The sequence below is a fragment of the Balaenoptera acutorostrata genome, chromosome 8 (assembly GCF_949987535.1).
Source record: "Balaenoptera acutorostrata chromosome 8, mBalAcu1.1, whole genome shotgun sequence".
NCBI lineage: Eukaryota > Metazoa > Chordata > Mammalia > Artiodactyla > Balaenopteridae > Balaenoptera > Balaenoptera acutorostrata.
The window spans coordinates 116622928-116647544 of NC_080071.1; the positions used below are offsets into that span (position 1 = coordinate 116622928).

The following is a 24617-nucleotide window of genomic DNA, read 5'->3' on the forward strand; positions in this document are numbered from 1 at the left end:
AAACTGATTTTAGTTGTATTAATGGCCTCACTTTGCTTTAGAGCTCCTACTTTCACTAATGACACAATTGGGGAGGAGAAGACAGATTCACCATAAAGGAACTCATCTTCCCTGGGCTTCACACTTTGCTTTGGTTCAGTATTCGATCAAATTGAAGTTCAAATTTCTGTCAGGCTGTTTCTCTTTTCAGAATGTCCTCACCCTATTTTCTTTATCAAGTTGGGAATCAGTGCATGGAAGGAACTCTTTCTTGCTGTCTTCTGAGTTTTTACTCATTGTTCTACCTATCACCTGTTACTGAACGTCCTGCCTTAGTCCATGCCTTATCCTAGACTCTCCTGTCTCAACAGGTAGTCTGAGATCCTGTACACTGAAGTTTCCTTGTCCCAACAGGCTCTCCTACCTCCATTAATTAGGAACATAGTTTTCACAGGAGCTTATACCCTGCATCTGCTAACTGTGCAACTTCTCTATCCATTTCCAGTCTCCCTTACTCTACTGTACGCAAACCAGTGGAGAGAGGTTTCTATTAGTGAACTCAAATACCACATATAAACATTCCCCAACTGGCCCTGCAGGCCCCAGAATGCCATCTGTTGACAAAAGCTGCAGCAAAAGGAACTGCTACATGATGAACATACTGATCAAAGCTAAGCCTCAGGGACTATTAATGTCATAAACAGCAATAAGTCTTTTCCTGGAAAAATGCCATAAAATTTAAGGGTGGTCTGTAATATAGAAAATGACATATTGGGGACTTCCCTGGCGGCCCAGTGGTTAAGACTTCGCCTTCCAATGCGGGGGGTGTGGGTTTGATCCCTGGTTGGGGAGCTAGGACCCCATATGCCTCGTGGCCAAAAATCCAAAGGAAAAAACAGAAGTAATACTGTAACAAATTCAATAAAGACTTTAAAAATCGTCCACATCAAAAGAAATCTTAAAAAAACAAAACAAAACAAAATGATGTATTTCCCTTAAAAAAGCAGAAAATAATTCTGAGACCTTACTCTTAGGATATATAAGTTTAAAAAGTTATTAAAGAGTAATGAAAAAGTATAATAAACTTTTTATTTTCATAAACTCTCTTTAAAAAAAACCAAAGAGAACTGGAATTAACCTTGGAAAGTCATCTCCAAGGCCTCTTAGCTTTCACACTAACAAATTCTTATAAGGACTCTCCTCACAGGAACCTACACCTAAATGTTTACCATAATGCCGTATTTCCACCCCTTTCCCCAGGAATCAAGCAAAAAGGGAAAGACTCATATTCATGAATAAATGGAAGCAATAATTTATAATAGAAATAAATCCAATAGACAAGTGCAGAAAAAGTTATTTTGGTGAAAAAAAGTAGTTGGCAATTGAAAAAAGTTACTTCTCCAGTAAGACACCACATAACATAAAAATAACAGACCTTTTCCTACACATGAAAACAAAGGTCTTAGTTATAGAAATGACACACTATTGCAATCCAACTTTTTTTAGGCAAGAAGCACACTAAACAAAGGGATAAAACCTGTGTTGGTATAAAAGGAATGTGACATATAAGACAATCAACTTGATTCTTCTTCCTCAGAGTAAATCTTCCTGAATCATCACTCCCAGAAGCACTTCTCTGGCTAGTAGAGCTCCACCCAGACTCCACGCCAGAGGTGGAGGGCCACAGTTTCTCTGGTTACTTTCAATAGCTCAATCTTCAAGCAAGTAGTTAGGGTTAACTACTAAGTAGGGATCTTCTTCATAGCTCTCACTTCCTTCTGTGGAGCCTTTCAATCCAGCTTGGGTGAGCTCAATTAGAACATGATCCTATGAAACACAAACGTTTGTCCTCAGTTCTCCAGCAGTATTATAAGAATGCTAAGATACACAGGACTTGACCCTTCTTCTGAATGTTTGTGACTAACATTTTCTTTCATTTTCCCCCAGAAACTCTCTCAGAAAAAGGACTATATCTTAAAGTCAATATCAAGTTTCTGCTAAGTCACCTTCCCATTAGGATATAGACTTTTTCATACCATAAACTTTTTGAAAAATTAAGAAATATATCAGTAAGATTGACATTGTGATTTTAATCAGGTTCCCTAGCATATTACATCAACTACTTATAAATATAACTTCAAAAAAGAACATATGAATTTTACAATCATGCAATTATATAAAATCCTCTGATAAGTATGTTTTTGATTCTGTTTATCACTCTGATAAAAGTGTTTAATTTTGCTTAATATTATGTTAATTTTTAATTATTGGCCACTGAACTCTTTTATATACCATCCATTCATAATTCAGTTAGAAGCAGAATCTAAAGATAATTAACATGAAAAAATTTTCACTCTGACCTATTAACTAATTGAAAAAAAGCAGAACATGCCATGTGGCTTAATAAACTTGATGACAGATTTGAAGCCATGATGTAACTATAAGTCAGTCTAACATGTCCACAAATGAGAAGGACTCCTACTGAAGGCCCATACAGAGGAACTCAGGAAACAGTGATTTGATCCTAAGAAGGTGGAAAAGTCCCACAGTATAAGCACTAATTCCACTAAGAGGGACTGGACACTTTCAAGCACTCACTCTATGTACTAACACACCTTCATAGGAAGCACATTTGATTAGCACAGTATAAGTTCCTTAGTCTTCTGTATTGAGTTGGCTCAGGCGGTGAGTCAAACTTAAAAAGGTAAGTCCAATTTAGATCAGTTAATTTCACAATGTGTCCGAATGTGGATTTCTTGTGTGGACCATTTTATCTTACACTGATCTCAGGGCCACAAGGGAGGGAAGGGCTGGCCTGATGCAAACACATTGCCCACCACTAACTAGATAGGTAACTCTGAGCACAACGCCAGCCCAGTTCAGCTTTATTTTTATACATATTTTTCATTAAATTTTGAATGGAATAGTTCTTCCCACACCCCCATACCTGTAACCATAGACTCATCTAGTTCTATAGGGAAATAGTTTTTCAGATGACAAACCCTGATATGTGACAACTATAATATTTATATAGTGAGCACTGTGAAGTCAACTGCAATCTCTGCCATTTGAACAGAAAAATTCCATCATTTAACAAGTATTTGAGCCCTCTATGACTTAGGCACCACTGTAGATTCTGGGGACACAGTGGCTAAAGAAACAAAGTCCCTGTCCTCATGGTGCTTGCATGTTAATAAGAGAGACAAAATAAACACCCAAATAAAGACTATACTGCCAGGCAATGATAAGCACTGTGAAGAAACAAAGCAGGGTAAGGGGGTGACAGCAAGGACGAGGCTATTTTGACTGGCCAGGCAAGAAGAACTTCTCTGAGAAGGTAACATCTGAGCAGACATCAGAATGGAGGACGGAATATGGGCAAAGAAACAAAGGGCATGTACAAAGGCCTTCATGCTTGGTGTGTCTAAGGAACAGTGACAAGGCCAGTGTCACTGAGCAGAATGGGCAAGGGGAAGAGGCTATGAAATGAGGTGAATGAGGTGGGCAGGGGCTTGCTTGTGCAGGGTTCTGCAGGCCGTGGTATGGAGACTGGATTTTATTCTAAATGTGAGGGAAGGACTAGAAGGAAGGGCACTAAAACAATTTGATTTGTTAAAAGATCTGTCTGGCTGCTGGGCAGAGAGCCACTGAAAGGGAGGACAGTTAGGAGGCACCCATGGAGGTCCAGGCATGGTGGCTTGGGTAGATGTGACAGTGGTGAGAAGAAAACAGAGAATACTGATACTGAAGGCAGGGCACACAGGATTTGCTTATAAAAGGAGAAGTTGTGAGGGGAAAGAGAAATCAAGGAATTAAGGATAATTCTAAGGTGCCTGGCTTAAAGCAATTGAGTAAGTGAAACACTGCAAGGAAAAACTGTTTTGAACACATTAAGTGTGAGACGCCTATTAATTTGCAAGTAGGCAGCTAGCTACATACATTAGCAATTTAGAGGACAGGTGAGAGCTGGAGATATAAATATGGGAGTCATCACAAATGGTTTTCAATTCATAGAACCAAATGAGATCACTGAGGCAAGGAATATAAATAGAAAAGAGGTCTGAGGACTAAGCATAATACTTCATTTAAAAAGTGACAAGAGAAAGACTCAGGAAAAGAGAATAAGAGGAAATAACCAGTGAGAAGGAGAAGACCCAGGAGAACATGGTGACCCAGAAGCCAAGTGAACAAAGTATTTCTAGAAGGAGTGATCAACTTTGACAGATGCTGCTGACAAGTTGAATACTGAAAATAATCAACTGATTGGAGTAGTGAGAAGGTATGTATAATGGTCCTTTAAGAGAGTGGGAGAATGAACTGCCTAGGGAAAAGTAATAGCATCAGGCAGTGCTACTGTGAGGTCAGTGCTACTGTGAGGTCAGTGCTACTGTGACGTCGATAAGACAGAAGTAAAGAATTGTCCATTTGAGATTTGTGGTCATGAATTTAAAATAAGAGTTGGCACATGGTTGTATGCTTTTCTCCAGATACTTTTAACTGCTTAGATATAGGTATAGAAAATGAATTAGACTGAACCAAATCTGGAGTTTTGCCAAGCAAGTAATATAAAAAGAGAATGAAGTTGAAAGTATAAGAAAAAAGTGATCATGGGATAGATTTTAAGCTGGGTAATGGGGGAGATAAGAACATGAGGAAGGATAAAATGCAGAAAATAGGTGACAGTGGGCAGGACGCTCGAAGGTTTATGGTAAAGAGAGTGGAAAACAAAGGTTAAAAACACACAAATAATAAGACCCTAAATTCACTTTACCAGCTTTAAGTTCTGCTTATTTTAGCAGAAGAAATAAGTCAATTAATTGTTAATAATTCTCTCTTGTTTTATACAACTCCTAATTCTGACTAGATCCTAATGATTCAAAATAAATGAACATCTAATGAACCTACACAGATATGAGGCATGAACTCCCTCCGTAATACCTCAGCAAGCTTAATTCTATACGTACATAGTGGGTGAGTCGATAAATGACTTTCTCTATGATTCTCTTTTTATTTATCAGCTCCTCTTCAGAATCTATTTCTGATTCGATTTCCTTCAAGTACCAATTAACAAGCTCACTCCTCTTTAATGCCGACTCATCCTCTTCTGCAACAACAAAAAATATATTTAAAAAGGATTAAATTATCCTTGTAGCAAACTGTATTGCCAATTCTTGGAGTCTGCATGCACAAGATAATGTACAGAATAGCTAACCTTCAATCTGTCAGAAAACATATCTGCTGAAATAAGATTTGCAATCTTCCAGCATAAGCCTGAAATAACGTGTTACATTACTTGAATTAAAGTATGCCTTACTTTATCCTGAAAAGAAAAACCTAAAAAAATAGAGATTATAAGAAACAAGTTTCTTAAAGCTATAATGATTTCAAAGTATGAAGCTGTTTCCTTCACCTTCTCATGCTTCACCACCTATGACAATCTTTCAACAGCAGTTGAAAGCATAAATTAGGAATGAAGTCACAGCAAGCAAAACTGCTCAAATACAACTATTCCTCTTTGGAAAGGGGAACACTTTAGGGAACTGAGGTCAACCAAGGAGTGAAATCCATAGACGTTCACTCAAAAATAAAAAATTACCAATTTATTCCAGCAAGGTCTATCTTTATCGACTGAACTACCTGCCCTTTAGAGCCCAGAACTCTAAATTCACAAGAAAAGTTGGAAACTGGCAATATTTTAAACTATCACAGATATAAAGCGTAATAAAAGAAAACTTCATTTGTCTTGATTTTAGAAATTGCTAATAAAATACAAAATCAAAATAGGAAAATTTTAGCTTTACTGATGATGCCTCTGAAAAGTTTTATTATGGTTGTACTCAAATTTCAGTGGTTTGTCCAAATGCTTTTGAGTAAGTAACCTCCTTGGTTTACAGTTTAAAGTTTTGCTAGGGGACTTCCCTGGTGGTCCAGTGGTTAAGACTCTGCACTCCCAATGCAGGGGGCCTGGGTTCGATCCCTGGTTGGGGAACAAAGATCCCACATACCGCAACGAACCCACGTGCCCTAGAGCCCACATGCGGCAACCAGAGAAGCCTGCGTGTGGCAACAAAGACCCAGAGCAGCCTAAATAAATAAATGAATTTAAAAAAGAAAAAAGTTTTGCTAGAAAACAGCTGTCTATCTGAAGACTGCGAATTAATAACTTACCGGGCTGGGTGAATAGTGTCTTTTTTCTTTTTTTAGGGAAAGGAGGAAGACCTAGAATTTATCTGTGGAATGCACTGTGTGGGTGCTAATCATATCTTTGCTCCACTGATGGCTGGCCATGTTTAAAACTTAGTTGCATGAGAGAGAGAAAGAATAATGAAGTACAATGTGAACACAGGAATGTTTGCTCCCAAATCTTTTTATGTGAGAAGGGACTGGAACTAAAACCTGTCTGTCCTAGTGGCCTCTTTACTGCCTTCTTTCCTCCTTCCCACTGGTCCACAGTTCCCAGGGGAATGAGGGCAGAAACTAAAGGGCTTAAATCTTTTAGTAAGCTAAGAAAATCTCTGGTGTTCTCTTCCTCCATCGCAGTTAAGACACTGTGATGAGAATATGTCCGGAAGCCAGCATACTGACAGTCAAATAAGAATTTTCTGATGGTTAATCACCAAATTGAAGTTTAAGTTCAACCCCTTGATTTAATCACTTTTCCTCTGCCTTGTGGCTAATTATAGGTTGAGAAAACTTGGATAGCATGGTAAAGCAGTTAAGAACAGGAAGGGTACTAATGTTCAGATATCACACTTTACCTACAGAGAAAAGAGGATTTTACTTCATTTCTAGTCTGGAATGTACTTGTGCTAATAGTCTTTTGAGTTCAATTACTTGTCTATGAAATATAAATACCCTAGGAGTCCATCCATTTTAAACAAACCCATTGTAAGGAAAAGTGACTTTGCATCTGTAAAAACATTTGTTAAGTGCATCTTTATATATTATCAGATCCCAAATTCCGCTTCACAAATATTAAAATAGGCCAAGGACATTAATAAGAATGAGTCATAAACCTTTGACAATGAACTTGTGGGGAAATGTCTAGGCTGGTAGATATGCTGACATTCCCTAGTAGATTTTGTTTGCCGAAGTGAGCTTGCCTAACAGTTTCTCATCTCTTCTGACAAAATAACACAATCTTTAGGAATCAGAAGTTGTTAGCTGATTCACTTTGTTATAAAGCAGAAACTAACACACCATTGTAAAGCAATTATACTCCAATAAAGATGTTAAAAAAAAAAAAAGATTTGTTAGACAAAAAAAAAAAAAGTTGTTTATGTGAATACAGCTTATGTAAATGACTCAGCATGTGAGCAGCACTAAGTATGGCCTCACCTTCTTCCATCTTTCTGAGGTGAAGCACAATAAGATTAGAGATTCGGCAGTATTCGGAGAAGCCTAGCCTTAAGGAGGCTTTCGGAACAGAATCTTGGTTCATGTCTTCACTGTGACCGTTAATTCCATTCACAGGACCAGGGCTATCAGCACGACCTAAGTGAAATATTAACTGTTTGAATCTTGTTTCTGTGCCTCCAATACTCCCCTATTAAATGTTTATAAATATACTACTTATACTTTAATACTAATTTTAAAACAACCACATAGTTATACTCAGTATTTAGTAATTGTACAAATAAATTAGAAACTTTATAAATGCTACCAGTGAAGACAAAAACCCATTTGGAAGGGATGGGAAGATTGGGAGATAAAAGGATTTCATGATCTGAAAGTGCATTTGCAATATTAAGTCCACTATCTCCATTTTGGTGTTTTTTCTCTGTCTTTCAAGCATATATATTTTATATCAACTATTTAATTATATTTTAACTTAGAAACAGTTAATAAAATTCAATATCCATTTTTTCCCCTTTTGCTTCATAGACTTCACAACCATCAGTAAGTGCACTTTTACCATGACATCTCAGAGAACATTTTGGTCCCTAACTCTAGAACAGTCATGAACAGACACCTCACCATGGATGCCATCTGGGCCCTCATCTACCTCCATCTGGGCATCTTCGTCTTGATCTAGATTGACATCAGGTGTTTCTACACGGATGATTGATTTATTCAGTAACCTGAAAGCTTCCTTCACATGTTTAGGCTGGACCTAAGCCAATCAAGATTAAGTAAATCAGTAAGCCAGTCTTTTTGACATACCAAACAGACTTTCTCCATATGAAATTACAGTGGCATTTTGGTTTTCTCACACTCTCCCTCTACACAACATAAAATATGAGAGAACACCATAAATTCACCAGAATGGTTAAAAGGACCGACAATATTGAGAATGTAGACAACTTTCATTCACTGCTGTTGGGAATATAAATTGTTACAACCATTATGGAAAACTGATTTTCAGGCTTTACTAAACTGCACACACCTACAATCTATGACCCAATGATTCCACTCCTAGGTAAACACCAAACGGAAATGTACATATAAATACACCAGATGAACTAAAAGACCTGCACATCCCGTAAGAACCCAAATTGGAAACTATCCAAATGTCCATTAATAGAAGAATGAGCCAATCACTGTGATACATTCACTGATAGTTATGTGTATTTAACCACAACTGGGAGGGGAAAAAAGGTTGAAAACAACCTAACTAACCATCAGGAAAAGTATGGTTAGACTACTATATAACCATAAAGAAAAAAAAAAAAAGGTTATCCTCAGAGAATGGTAGCAGTGACTGTAAACAAACTGAAAGGGTAGCTCTTAGAGAGCTTCCTGATCTGGGTATAGATTACATAGATATGTTCACTGAAAGTTAACAGAACTGTACACTTGTGATTTGTGCACTCTCTGTACGTATGTTTTGCCTCAAAAAAAAGCTTACTTAGAAGAAAAATTACAAGTCTATTTGGGGGCGGGGGGAGATTGCTTTAAGTCCTTGTATAAATAACCAACAGTCTCTCTAAATCTACTCCCTTCCTAACGAGCTGAGCCCCTAACAACAGATAAACCTAGCAGAGCAGCCTTTTTTTTTTTTTTTTCTTTAAATACATTACCACCTGCAATGAAACTTTAAGCCATTTGAGAACAGTCAATATCAAGACATATCCTAGTAAGCTTACTGGTCTATAAAAATAAGAAAGAATACTTTGGAAAGAGAAAAATATCAAACTACTTATGGAGGAAAAATTAATAATCAAGGGCTGGCCTCAGATTTTCCCAAAGAACAAGTGATGTCAGGATACAGTAGAAAAATTTATAAGAAAAGAAAATATGAGCCAGAGGTTTGATGTCATTCAGGTAAAGACTACAAATAACCCTGTTGAACATAACACTCAGGGAATGTTATTCCCATGAACTCATCTTTTTCATCAAACCCTTGAAAAAAGGCCAAATTTCAATCAGCAAAGTGATAAGTTAGAAATCATAACAAATTTATCTTCAATGATCATGCCTTGCACATATTTAGCTACAAAACTAAGACTTAAACAAACGTGGGAATTAAGAGTGACAGAGCAAAATGTAAATGGTATATGTCCTGAAGATAGAGGGGTACAGGGAGACCCGATAGATGGGAGTAAATTTGCTGATAGCCCAAAAAATGAGAGGAAGATGTAAATAAACATTTCTCCAAAGACATACAGATGGCCAAGACGTATATGAAAAGATGCTCAACATCACTAACTACTAGAGAAATGCAAATCAAAACTACAATGAGGTATCACTTCACACCAGTCAGAATGGCCATCATCAAAAAATCTACAAACAATTAATGCTGGATAGGACATGGAGAAAAGGGAACCCTCTTGCACTGTTGGTGGGAATGTAAATTGATACAGCCACTGTGGAGAACAGTATGGAGGTTCCTTAAAAAACTAAAAATAGAATTACCATATGACCCACCAATTCCACTACTGGGCATATACCCAGAGAAAACTTAATTCAAAAAGACATATGCACCCTAATATTCATTGCAGCACTATTTACAATAGCCAGGTCATGGAAGCAACCTAAATGCCTATCGACAGATGAATGGTTAAAGAAGATGCGGTACATATATACAATGGACTATTACTCAGCCATAAAAAGGACCGAAATTGGGTCATTTGTAGAGGCGTGGATGGACCTAGAGACTGTCATACAAAATAAAGTAAGTCAGAAAGAGAAAAACAAATATCATATATCAACACATATATGTGGAATCTATAAAAATGGCACAGATCAATCTTTTTGCAAGGCAGAAAGACATAGAGAACAAACGTATGGACACCAAGGAGGGAAAGGCGGGGTGGGATGAATTGGGAGATTGCGATTGACAAATATATACACTAACTAATAGGTATAAAATAGATAACTAATGAGAACCTGCTGTATAGCACAGGGAACTCCACTTTGCTGTACAGTAGAAACTAACAAAACACTGTAAAACAACTATATCCCAATTAAAAAAAAAAATTTTGCTGATTGCCTCTCACCTGTAACAGATGATAAATCAAGCCATGGATAAGCATATCTGACTGTGCAAAGGTAAACAGTAAAATATTATTTACTAAAATCAGGTGGTTGGGAGGGAAGGGAAGAAGAAAGAAGATGAAACATGCTAATTTTATCACTTCATAGTAGAGAACCAACAGAGAACTAAGGGTACAATATAAAGTTATAATAATAAAAGTAACCACTAAAATAAAATAACTTTCTGAGTCTCAGAACTACACACACAAGCAAAAGCAAAGTGACCACAAAATGAAAAATCATGTCAACTATAAAAAGAAACAAAAACAAAAACAAAAACCCAAATAAACCTATCTCTCATACCAATAAATGTAAATGGGTTTAACTTACATACTAAAAAAAATTTTGTTTGCATCACAAAACAAAATCCGACTCTATGCTGTATATGTATATAAGACACACTTAAACTTACTCAGAAATGCCGAAAAATAGTAAAAAGTTAGGCAAAGGGATACCAAAGAAAGAAAGCAAGGTGGAGTTCAGGCCAAAAAGCATAAATGAGACAAAGTTAGAAGGTACAAATCTAATGAAAATATATGTATCAGTTAAGAGAACAACAATATCAGTAAAATAGAAATTACAGGAGAAAAAAGGATAAATATAAAGAGACAATAACTATGTTGGTAGAGAAATAAAAACTATTCATAGGAGAGTTTTCTTTTAATTAATTAATTAATTAATTAATTTTTGGCTGCATTGGGTCTTTGTTGCTGTGCGCAGGCTCTAGTTGCAGCGAGTGGGGGCTACTCTTCATTGCGGTGCCCGGGCTTCTCCTTGTGGTGGCTTCTCTTGTTGCGGAGCATGGTCTCTAGGCACGCGGGCTTCAGTAGTTGTGGCTCGCGGGCTCCAGAGCGCAGGCTCAGTAGCTGTAGCTCACGGGCTTAGTTGTTCCGCAGCATGTGGGATCTTCCCAGACCAGGGCTCGAACCCGTGTCCCCTGCGCATTGGCAGGCAGATTCTCAACCACTGCACCACCAGTGAAGACCCCATAGGAGACTTTTAACTTTCAATCTAGAGAAGATACAGTAGACCAAAAAACCCCACAAAAAAATAGAAAACCTATGTAACATAATAAGGTAACCTCCCCCTTCACAGATATATATAAAATTATATACACTGTAAACAGAGACTAGGCCTTCCATTGAAGTGCTCATGGAACACTTATGGAAATGGGCTCTGGGCTACAAAGCATCCAAAAAACCAAATTCCAAAAAACCAAAGAACTAAATGAAAAACATAGACATCATTTTCTAATCACAATGCAGTAAAATTAAAACAAGCAACCAAAAAAAACACATTCTAACTGGATATTATTAAACTCTGAAACAACTCTTGGTAGTGGATACTTTTCTAGGAAAATATAGCTTACCAAAACTGACCCAAGAAGAGATAGAAAATCTAAACAAGACTGACTTCCATGGCAGAAATTAAGAACCATGCACCCAAATTGTATACACTAGACCCGGAGAGTTTTACTTGAGAATTCATATCAGTAAAACAGCAGATAATTTTAATGCAATAGAAAACCATTCTAGAATAGAGAAAAAAGGGGAAAACTTTCAAAAATTTAAATGAAATAACCACAATAATAAAACAGACTGCAAAAACAAACGGAAATCAATGTTTTTTATGAGTACTGCTTTAAAAATTCTAAATAACAGCAAACAGAAGCCAAATGCATTAAAAAAGTGGGATTTATTCCAGGAAGGCTTGACATTAGAAAGTCTATTAAATTATTTTTCATTTTAATAGATCCAGGAGAAAAAAAAATCATGATTAACTCTATACACACTAAAAAGACAACTGGCCAAAAAAAAAAAAATCTTCTTGATAAAAATATTCAAGATATAATAATAAATGTATAGTTCCTATTGATAAAAACACATCGTATCTCAGCCACAGAGCCAATTAGGAACAAGAAAAAAATGTCTAATGTCATAATTATTAGACATTGTATCGCAACAGCAAAAGTAAATTAGTGGAGAATATGGGAAAAGATTAAGTTTACTTTTCAATAAGAATAGAAAGAAAAACATACACCATTTATCATTTGCAAATAAGAACAAAAATCTGGAAAATCAACAGACTCAACTGAAACACTACTACAAACAAAAGGTATCAGTATGGTACAAAACTAGCATACAGAAATCAATAGTTCATATATACAAGCAACAACCAGTTAAAATATAAAATGAAAAAAAGTCTACCTTCAATACCCACAAGAATAACAAAACATCAAGAAATAAATTCAACAAGAAACATGCAAAAATCATACGAACTTTAAAACCTATTGAGTGAAACAAAAGACATAAGTGGAAAGATAATGAGGTCTCTGGTACTCAGAACTGTTAACGAATGTTTGCTTTTCTCATTCTAGACACCTGAAAGGAAGGCACTGCTTTAACCTCTTGAACTTAGGTATGGCCATGTTAATTCCTCTGACCAATGAAATGTGACCAGCAATGTCACGTCATTTCTAAACAGAAGGTTAAGAAATGGCATATGATTCACCTTGCCTTTTCTCTATCTTCTGTGATCATAGAAGTCAAGAAAGCCTTTACATCAGCCTGAATTTCTGAGCGATGTGAAGCGGAGAGCCTCTGGCTAACATAAATGAACATGAAGCACGAGCAAAAAAATATAATTGTTTCTGTTTTAAACAGCTGAGATTTTTATAGTGGCATAATCTAGATTCTAACCGCTATTATGTTTTCTTAGACAGGAAAAATCATCATAAAGAAGTCAATTCTCCATATTAACATATAAATTTAACATACTCTCAATATCAATAATTTTTTTGGGGGTGTACTATTTTTATTTTATTCATATGTAAATTTCACCTCAAATACTGAGCTCAAGTATATGCTGGCTCTATGTTCAGATTTTTGAAATAAAGATAAATGGACAGATAGCTTTAAGGGTGAATGTATTTTACATTTCACAATATATTCAACAATCAGGGAAAATCTAGGGGGTGGTATAATTATATACCTTTATACATTTAGTAGCACAAGTATAGGGACAAGCCATGCAATTGGAGGAAAAACCCATTTCAGGGCTGAACAGAGAGGTCCTTGAATGTCAACAGAATCTGCCCTTGACTTCAGACAAACCAAGGAGTCTGTCAGTATACAAAAACCACTGAATTCAGGAGCAATAGGATAGGTATTAAGGAATTGGTTCTTGCCAATCAGGATTATGTGGGCCAGTCTGAAGTGAGCAGAGGTGGCTGGAGGCTGGAAATGTTGTAGCTCAAGTTCAGAATCTGTAGATTAGAACAGCAGTCTAGAGACAGAATGGTTAGTGCTTTGTTCAAAAATTCCTGGGTTTTCCAAACAAGTTCCTAGGATGCTTTCCTCAAACAGTGAATAACAATAATCAATAAAAACCGAAACAAAATAAAGCCAGCTGGCTACTAAGTTCACAACAGCCAAAAGAGAACAATGCAGTGGAACATGTATTGGAACAAAAGTGCAACAATGTGGTGGAACAAAAGAGAACATTTAAAATATTGTGGTACTAATGCAAGAGGAGGCTGAGACAGCACAGGAACAGAATTCAGAAAAAGATCCTAACGAGCACAAGAATTTAATATATAATAAAAGTGTACCAAACCAGTATGGAAAAGATGGATTGTTCAGTTAAGTGGTGTTGGAACAACTAGGAAACTCGTTGAAAAAGAATCAACTGATTTACACCTCACATCTTACAGCAGGATAAATACCAAATGTTTTAATGATTTAAATACAAACAATGAAACCATCTAAATGCCTGAGGAAATCCTGAGAAAATTCTTTTATAATCTTAGAGTGGGGGAGGCCTTTCTAATAAAACAATAAGTAAAAAATGAACAAAGAATATGATCATGAAAGGAAGTAGAAATGGCTCTTAAATATATGCAAAAACACTCGATTTTATTCAGGAACTGTATCTGTGTATATATATATGCATATATATGTATATTTATTTCATATCATGTGAATTTGCTACCTACTGAAAAACCAAAAAAAGGAAAGAAAAATCTGTTAGAAATTCTCCAAGACACGTCAGTTCTGTGAAACTCATTTTAAGAAACATTACAATGAAGAAAAAAAAAAGGTACAAATGTTAGCATGGTTTTTAAGAATTCCCCTCCATCATGGCCTATTCTTTCTCTACAGATTCCACTACATTCCTCCCAATACCCTACACTCTTGCTAAACTTTCCACCTTCACTCTAAAAATGCCTACCAAAATTCTATACACCCTTCAGTGATTCAGTTTAAATGTTGGCATCTCCCCAAACCCTCCACCTTTGTTATGAAAGAATTCATTGATCTCTGTACTCTTTGCTGATGACACTCTATCATAATATCCTCTCTCATATTTCACGTGCTTAATTAAACATATGTCTTGCTCCCACCAAACTATCAGCAATGGAAGACAGGGGCTCTTTTATTCATCTCCTAACTTACAAAGATGTCCATTAAATGTCAGGAGAATCAAAGAATAACAAGTAAGACAGTGTGAAAGTATTTTGTAAACAGTGAAGCACCACATCAGAGAATTTCAAAAATTAGACAAAAGGAAAAAAGCCAAAAAATGAAATCTATGGGATAGAAATGGTGAATGAAGTAAGAACAGTGGTTACTTCTGGGGAAGGAAGGGTGCAAGGGAACTTTCTAGGATGATGTAAACCTTCTATGTTATGAGCTGAGTGGCCACAAGGGTGTATGTAAAAAGTCAAAGCTGTACATTTTCCTCTATGTGAATTATACCTCAATCATACTATTAAGAAAAATAGCCAAGGGCTTCCCTGGTGGCGCAGTGGTTGAGAATCTGCCTGCTAATGCAGGGGACACGGGTTCGAGCCCTGGTCTGGGAAGATCCCACATGCCACGGAGCAGCTGGGCCCGTGAGCCACAATTGCTGAGCCTGCGCGTCTGGAGCCTGTGCCCTGCGACGGGAGGGGCCGCGATAGAGAAAGGCCCGCGCACCGCGATGAAGAGCGGTCCCCGCACCGCGATGAAGAGTGGCCCCCGCTTGCCGCAACTAGAGAAAGCCCTCGCACGAACCGAAGACCCAACACAGCCAAAAATAAATAAATAAATAAATAAATAAATAAGAAAATCCTTAAAAAAAAAAAAAAAAAAAAAAATAGCCAAACTCCTTCCTCAAACAAAATCTTACACTGTCTAAAATATAAAGCTAGATAAAAGCAGGGCTTATTTGCCTGAAGCAGAGATGAGGGCGTCCTTCCATTCTGCTCCCCATTTACTCCCTAAATACCCACTGACATGTACCTGTAGAACCCAGGGCTCAAAGAACAATTTAATATCCACATGTTATACAAAGGAGGAGAATTCCCTTCTTAGGACTGGAGGTTACATTATCATATCTGTATCCCCTGCCCACAGGCCTAGCACATTGTAGGGTTTAAACAAATTTTCCTTGAATGAATGGCATTAATCTTGAACTCACTTCTATATGTATGTACTCTATAATCTATATCATGATTATCTCATTATCATTAATCTAACTAGTACATTCAATAAATGGTTGACAGCAACATTCTTCAAGGGAAAAACCCCAGGGTCAGGGGTCATGTATCCTATGAGCACTCAACAGTTATATAAAAATAAATCTGCAGCGAATGCTAGTATGTCCTATACCAAACATAAAAACAGCTTGTAAGCCAATAAATCAATTTCTCTTTCCCATTATGTTAGAGTGACTTTGATACCTCATCACAGCAGTGCATCCGAGCCATTGCTTCAGAGAGACGGATCATGCTCTCAAGCTGTCGCACTGTAATCCTCCATGAAGACTTGGTTACTCCAGAACCATCCCTCTGGCGGAGGCGTTTATACTGTTCCACAATGAAGTCCTCTGACTCTTTAGAAATCTGTTTCAGAATATCAGTGAAGTCAGAGCATTTCTCTACTTAATGGGAGTGGCTTTAAACATTAAGTTTAAGAGCCTCCCAGGTGAAGATACTCTGGGGGAACTGAGAAGGTCCAAACTTTGAAACCAATGACAAGAAATTAATACTGAAATGCCTTTCAAAAGAAACTAATACAAAGGAGGACTATGAATTCCATGTACTAATTTTATGAATAGGAAGACAGTAGAGTTAGTATTTAAGCAAATGACCATTTCTAAACAATGTATACTTTTATACCCAAGATACCAAAGCTCATTAAACAAATTACTATTCAGGCTATTCTTGAGGCTCAGTTAATTAACTTATGCAGTCTTTGGGAAAAAGAGAAGTCAATATATATAATACTGCCCCCTATCAGTGGCTTCACGTTCTGTGGTTTCAGTTACCTGCAGTCACCTGAAGTCTGAAAATATTAAATAGGAAATCTCAGAGATAAACAATTTCATAAGTTTTAAATTGTGCACCATTCTGAGAAGTGTGATGAAATTTTATGCTGTCCAATGTCCCACCTGGGACGAGAATCATCCCTTTATCCAGCGTATCCACACTGTATATGTTACCTGCTTATTAGTCACTTAGTAGCCATTTTGGTTATCAGATCAATTGTTAGGGTAACATAGTGCTTGTGTTCAAGTAACCCTTATTTTACTTAATAATGGCCTCAAAGTGCAATAGTAGTAATGCTGGCAATTCAGATATTCTCTTATTGTGCCTAACTTATAAACTGAACTTTATCACAGGTATGTACGTATAGGAAAAAACATCGTACATATAGGGCTTGGTATTATCTGTGGTTTCTGGCATCCACTGGGGGTCTTGGAACATATCCCCTACTATATATATATACCTTATTTTTAGTTAAATAATAACAACCTTATTATTAGTTAAATAATAACAACAAAATGAGGCATACTAAAGAATACTGTTTTTCAGAGCAAGGAACTAAGCATATTAAGGAAGCATGCCAAGGTCAAGAGGGACCAGCGCAGTCATGGAGAACAAATGCCTCTGCAAACAAAAGCGCTTTACCCTTCCCTTGGGACAGTGAGAGTCAATCCCAATATTATGGATAATCAAGTGAAGGTGATAGATAATTAAAATCTAAGCATAACTCCCAAAAGTCAAGCCAGAAAGAGTGTAAAAACCTCAACCAGAATCAAATTTTTTTTCTGTACTCTACTTTAGGAAAATGTCAAAAAAATATGCATTTTGGAGGTTTATCTTAAAAATAAACGTCCAAGTGAGCACCCTGGATCTTGTACTGTTAAAGAGTTACTCATGTTCATTACAATAACTTAGAGGAATCCAAGCTTTCCTCAGAGACAGATTCGAGAGCATTCAGTAGACTACTGATTTAAGCACATGCAGTTTTAAGATTCTTAGGAATAATGGTTGAAATAAAAGGGTATCCTACTTTACTTGGTTATTCAAAACTGTTCACCCATAAAAATCTTTTTATTAGTACCTAAAACGTAAAAGAAATGGAATTTTTCAGACTTTTAAAAAATTCCCTTTTCTCAAGTCTCTCTGAGGAAACAAACTGTTCTCAAAAAAACCAAAAAGAAACCAAAAAACCCAAACCGAAATCAAACCAACCAACCAACCAACAAACGACCTTAAAGAAACACCCAAACAAGTCAGGTTCAGTTAATTTCCATACAACGCTTTTGTTTAAATGCCACTTTCATATACTCATTATGCCCAATTACAGTACAAAAGGGCAGGTTACCTTGGGTTTAAACTGTCTTGCAAAAAGAAGATACCTCCTGATATCATCAACGGAATACACACGATCAATTGAATCTTCAATTCTTGAATGCAAGTCTACTATTCGCCTGGCAATAGCATAATCTGTAACCTAATTCAAAATAAGAAAATCATCTTAATCAGTTATAGTAATATCCACTCCAGACTATCCCAGGCATTAAGAAATTTTTTATAGCTAACAACAAGCTCTAATATGCCACTGTAAGATGTATTAATGGGTTCAAGTTTCTGACGAAAATTTAGTACCACATCCAAAATCAAAAGTTTAAATATATACCTTTGCCCTATTCTAAGACTATTCCTGAAGGAATTTACTGACTTTAATATGGTAGAAATAAGATTTCTAGGGCCCTAAGTGTGTCTAGAAGCATTAATTCATGCAACCCTCACAAAAAAATTTATTAGGTAGATAATATTACCCCCATTTTACAGATGAATAAATTAAGGCCTGGAAAGATTAAGTAACTTGTCCACACAGCTAGTAATAGAGCAAGGATTTGAAGAGTCTAGTTTCAGAGTCCATCCTCCTAGCCACTACATTACATTGTCGCTTATGAACATACGAATGATGATCATCATAGAACCGTTAACATTGAAAAAAATAAAATCATACTAAAAATATGCAATTTACTCTCAAATAGTACAGAAAAATAAAGTAGAGATACAGAGCAAATGGTAAAGCAAACGGGGCAAAAAGTTAATATGTGAACTGAATAAAGGGTATATGAGTATTATACGCACTATTGTGTTTCCTGCAACTTTTCTGTAAGTTTGAAATTATTTCTAATTAAAAAGCTAAAAAACTAATTTAGTAAATTATGTATAGACAGAAATATATGAAAATCAGACAATGCCCAACAATGGGGGGGAGGGGACTGGGTTAAACATTTATATAGATTTGTGAAGGAAAAGAACAAAACCCAAACATAAAAAACGAAAACCCTCTAAACATTCACATTAATGGAAGGCAAATTTTATCTAGATAAATTTAAAATTTTGCTGTAAGCAAGAGGTATGCATTGTACCTAATGTAACGTAGGACCTCCATGCTCAGCAGTTAAAAGTACAGTACAACATGACCTTCTACAGAAGGTCGTTTTGTACTTCTGTGCACATCTGAGATGTGCAATGTTGTTAAATATTTAAGTCTAAGTATAAATAACTCTAATACTAACATGTTAGAATGTAAGTAAATCTGCAGTTTTAAAAAAATTTTTTTCTTTTATTTACTTTTTTATTTATGGCTGCATTGGGTCTTTTTTGCTGCGCGCGGGCTTTCTCTAGTTGCAGCGAGAGGGGGCTACTCTTCATTGCGGTGCACGGGCTTCTCATTGTGGTGGCTTCTCTTGTTGTGGGGCATGGGCTCTAGGTGTGCGGGCCTCAGTAGTTGTGGCACACGGGCTCACTAGTTGTGGCTCACGGGCTCTAGAGCACAGGCTCAGTAGTTACGGCGCACAGGCTTAGTTGCTCCGCGGGATGTGGGATCTTCCTGGACCAGGGCTCGAACTTGTGTTCCCTGAGTTAGCAGGCAGATTCTTAACAACTGCGCCACCAAGGAAGTCCCTAAATCTGCAATTTTATATTCAATCTTAACACTCTTACATAATTAGGAAAAAAAAATGTGACACATGAAATAATTTGATAGGAAGACAGAGGAAGACAAATGACTCAATTTGAAAAAAAAAAAAGAAATTTGTTTGGTACCCCAGTTCTTTTCAACCTTAATGAAAGAACAAAAACAAAAACAAAAATCTAATAAAAATCTTAAAGAGTATGGTTGGGAATTAACTGAAATACTTTTTATTTGAGAATTAAAAAACAGTAACAAGGGGACTTCCCTGGTGGTCCAGTGGTTAAGAATCTGCCTTCCAATGCAGGAGACACAGGTTCGATCCCTGGTCAGGGAACTAAGATCCCACATGCCATGGAGCAACTAAGCCCACGCGCCACAACTATTAAGCTCGCACGCCACAACTACTTAGCTTGTGTGCCTCAATTAGAGATCCTGAGTGCCACAAACTACAGAGCCCACGTGCCCTGGAGCCTGTGCACCAAAACTAGAGAAGAGAAAACCTGCATGCCACAACTAGAGAGAAGCCTGCACAACACAACAAAAGATCCCGCATGCTGCAACTAAGACCCAGTGCAGCTATAAATAAATAAGTAATAAATCTTTAAAAAAACACACAAAAAAACCCAAAAACAAAACAAAAACAGCAACAAAACCAAAAAACTTGATATTCCTCAAAACAATTAAGCAGAACCAGCAATTCAAGTGATTTTCAGTTGCTTAGTAAACCTCTGTCCAATCCTGTGCCACTCCGACAGAAATGAAAGGTCAGTGCCAACACATGCACCAGTTCTTCAGGAGTACATCCTCCAGGCTTGTCTCACTCAATTACTCAAACTGGAAATAATAAAGGAAGCTCAGAGCGATAGCTCATGTAGTTACCTCATTACATTCATCCACAAGTATAAAGAAGAGATCAAATCGGGACATGATAGGAGCTGACAAGTTTATATTCTGTTTCAATGATTTTGATCTGTCATAGTGTCCACCGATTGGGTTTGCTGCTGCCAAAATGGATGTCCTGGCATTTAGAGTAGCCTGACCACAAAAGGAAAAATTGTGACAGGTTTAAAAAGACAACTGTAATGGCATATGACAAAATGCTCAACCTCATTCATAATTAACTAAATGCAAACCAAAAGAGTAAGATATCATCTTTCACCCAGTGAATCATCAAAATTGAAGTCTGATAATATATAGCAACAGGTACTCCCATATGATGTTGATGGTATGATGTGCACACCCTTTAAGCCAGCAATTTCTTACTAAGAATTTACCTTGCAGCTAGGTACAGGAAGATGTGTACAAGGATGTTTACAATATTGTTTTTAATACTAAAGGCTGGAAATGACCTGAATGTCACTCTTCCTTAAAAGAGTCTAATGAGGGCTTCCCTGGTGGCGCAGTGGTTGAGAATCTGCCTGCCAATGCAGGGGACACGGGTTCGAGCCCTGGTCTGGGAAGATCCCACATGCCACGGAGCAATTGGGCCCGTGAGCCACAATTGCTGAGCCTGTGCGTCTGGAGCCTGTGCTCCGCAACGAGAGGCCGCGATAGTGAGGGACCCGCACACGGCGATGAAGAGTGGTCCCCGCTTGCCACAACTAGAGAAAGCCCTCGCACAGAAATGAGGACCCAACACAGCCATAAATAAATAAAATAAAACAAATAATAATAATAATAAAAAATTTAAAAAAAAAAAAAAAAAAAAAGTCTAATGAGCCAAATGGGGGTATGTACAATTGAAAATCATGGAGTAATAAAAAGACAAGTGGATCTAATATATACTGGTATAGAAAGATTACCAAAATAAAATTATGAAGTTAAATGAACAAGGAACAAAACTGTATGTGTATTATGCTTATTTATGATAAAATATTCCTAAAAGGGACATAAACTCAGCAGATACTTCTGAGTATCTATTGGTGCTAGGAGCTGGAGGGGAAGATTTCTCTTTTTAACTTATGTTTTAATGTATTGCTTACATTTTTCTTAACTATTTGAATGTATTACTTTTATTTTTAAAGTTTGATTTCTCTCTAATGCTAGTTACAACATTGTACGTATTATTTTCATTTAAATAATCCGTCAACTTGATTAATAATCCTCAAGGCTGTGTTTTCCGTTTCAGTAAACTGCATTTCATGTTGAAGTAATGCATTTTATCCAAGTGATCATCTAGAGCTACATTAATCTACAAGGCTAAGGCATGATGCAATGGAACAGAAGTGGACACACATACCTTCACTCCTGCTTTAGTGATGGAGATGGTCTGCTGTTCCATAGCTTCGTGAATAGCAACTTGATCCCGCACCTCCATCTTATCAAATTCATCAATACAACATACACCCTGTAACCAAACAAACCTAGCATAAGAAACTGCCTTTCAGATGTCAAACGGCAAGGAAACTCAAAGTTTGCTACCACAGAGACCTTTCAGTTCTTTTAAACAACTAAGATAGGTAAGTAAGCAATCCTAACTCCCTCTACTAAAGATAGTACAATAGTTCCCAGAGCTCGAGGGAACCATACTCTTTTGACTCACTTTAAACCAAGAGTGAAACTAAAAACATGCAGTTACTTACTGCACTTTTATTCAACATAAAAACCTAGTGTAAATCTCAGGGTCAAAATATCCTGGGTTACCTCAGTGTTGACTTTAGACTGGAAAAGTGAAGGATGGAGTTGGAACATAATGTTTATAAGTATATATAGCTACAATTTACACGCATTCACAGAGCTAATTGATCTGTGACAAATACATGCGAAATGCAATAGATATACTCATAGATGTGTCACAGTCTAGAAAGGAAAACTGCTCAGAAGTACTAGTCACAGCAAACACAAGCTCAGGGCACGTAATACGTTCTAGAGAAGTTCAGAAAGTGCTGATTAATGATGACAATCCCAATTTCTAAATTAATAAAACCATGAATTATTTACTAAAAGTACTTATTAAAAAGAGGACATCTCCTTAATGGGAACTTATAGGCCTTTACTGATAGGGTAGGGGATATTCTGATTTCTTTACACCAAGAGGGTAAAATGTTCTTACATTATCAGCCAGCATCAAAGCTCCAGCCTCAATGACAAACTCATGAGATTCTTCATCTCTCACAACAGCTGCTGTTAAGCCAGCAGCACTGGATGCTTTGCCACTGGTGTAGACAGCTCTGGGACTGAATTCCTCCACGTGCCTGTTCAAGGTTATCATATTCATTAACATATGACTACAAAGCATCCTTTTCAGGATTATCAGCTGGTTATGGCTTATGTCAGGTAAGAATTTAAATTTCTAAAAGAACATTTGAAAGAGGCATTAAGAAAAAAAAGCAATTCATAAAGACACATGCCATAGACCAAATAGAAAGCCTTTTCTCCTTTGGTCTTTTAAATAGGTCAAATCCATTCCTGTTAAAGGAAGATGAAGTCCATACATGGCAAAAACAATCGATAATAAAGAGTTCAGGGCTTCCCTGGTGGCGCAGTGGTTGAGAATCTGCCTGCTAATGCAGGAGGCACGGGTTCGAGCCCTGGTCTGGGAAGATCCCACATGCCACGGAGCAGCTGGGCCCGTGAGCCACAGCTGCTGAGCCTGCGCGTCTGGAGCCTGTGCCCCGCAACGGGAGGGGCCGCGATAGTGAAAGGCCCGCGCACCGCGATGAAGAGCGGTCCCCGCACCGCGATGAAGAGTGGCCCCCACTTGCCGCAACTAGAGAAAGCCCTCGCACGAACCGAAGACCCAGCACAGCCAAAAATAAATAAATAAATAAATAAATAAATAATAAATAAAATTAAAAAAAAAAAAAAAAAAAAAAGAGTTCAGCAAAAATGATCTATTAGAAGGCCTTGCACTTAAAATGAAAACAAACAAAAACAAAACAAAGCAAACAAACAACAACAACTACAACAAAAAAATGAAAACAAAACAAAACTAGATGGGAGATTTATTCCAAAAAGGCAAGGCTGGTTTAACATCTAAGAATCAATAACGTGCCATATTAAAAAATGATAAGAACCACCTAACAGATGCAGAAAAAGCATGTCAAAAAATCTAACACCCATCATGATAAAAACTCAACTAACTAGAAGAGACTTTCCCTCAATCTGGTAAAGGGCATCTATGAAAACCCACAGCTAACATCATACTTAAGGTAAAAGGCTGAATGATTTCCCCCTAAGAGCAGGAATAAGACTTAGGGGTCTGCTCTTGCCACTTCTATTCAACATTATACTGAAAGGTTCAGCCAGGGCAACTAGGCAAGAAAAAGTCACCCAGATTTGAAAGAAACAACAACTATCACCATTTGTAGTTAACATGATCTTGTCAACAGAAAATCCTATGGAATCCACTAAAACAGTTAGAACTAATAAGTCAGTTCTTGCAATGCTGCAAGATAAAAGATCAATAATTGTATTTCTACACACTTGTAATAAACAACCCAAAAATGAAACTACAAAAACTGTTCCATTTACAATAGCATCAAGAAGAATAAAATGCTTAGGAATAAATTTAATAAAAGAAGAGCAAGCTTATACCCTGAAAACTACAAAACATTATTGAAAGAAATTAAAGAAGACCTAAATAAATGGAAAGATATCCCATGTTCATGGATCAAAAGACTTAATATTGTTAAAAAGCAAACATAATCGTGTATAATACCGCTCAGAGGCAACAATGCAGTACATCTTTCTGTGGTGGTGGTGGGAGAGGTGGGAGGAAGGGGCAGAGGAAATGAGGAGAAAAAAAAGAGAATTCTCTTAACACAGGACTGTTACCTTCAAATCTAGAACTCAGTCCCTGATATACTTGAAGGAAATAGTATTTAGTTACAAAACTTCAACTAAAAATGTTTCAGGTTCTAGAACATTGTCATGTTAAAAATTTCCCAAACAAAGGAA

The 24617-nt window shown here is 36.9% G+C and overlaps 1 protein-coding gene across 1 annotated transcript in view; it reads right to left on the reverse strand.

Annotated features, from left to right (window-relative positions):
• Positions 1-1267: 1267 nt before the first annotated feature.
• The window catches only part of MCM6 (minichromosome maintenance complex component 6), a 44081-nt gene continuing 20731 nt past the window's right edge, over positions 1268-24617 (reverse strand). Inside the window, exons 9-17 of the mRNA XM_007192051.3 lie at positions 22771-22912; positions 21958-22065; positions 20598-20753; positions 18108-18236; positions 16178-16339; positions 7957-8092; positions 7318-7473; positions 4944-5083; positions 1268-1806 (exon numbers count right to left, since the gene is read on the reverse strand). Coding sequence (XP_007192113.2) covers positions 1690-1806; positions 4944-5083; positions 7318-7473; positions 7957-8092; positions 16178-16339; positions 18108-18236; positions 20598-20753; positions 21958-22065; positions 22771-22912 — 1246 coding nt within the window. The 3' untranslated portion in view covers positions 1268-1689. The remainder of the gene's footprint in view (positions 1807-4943; positions 5084-7317; positions 7474-7956; positions 8093-16177; positions 16340-18107; positions 18237-20597; positions 20754-21957; positions 22066-22770; positions 22913-24617) is intronic.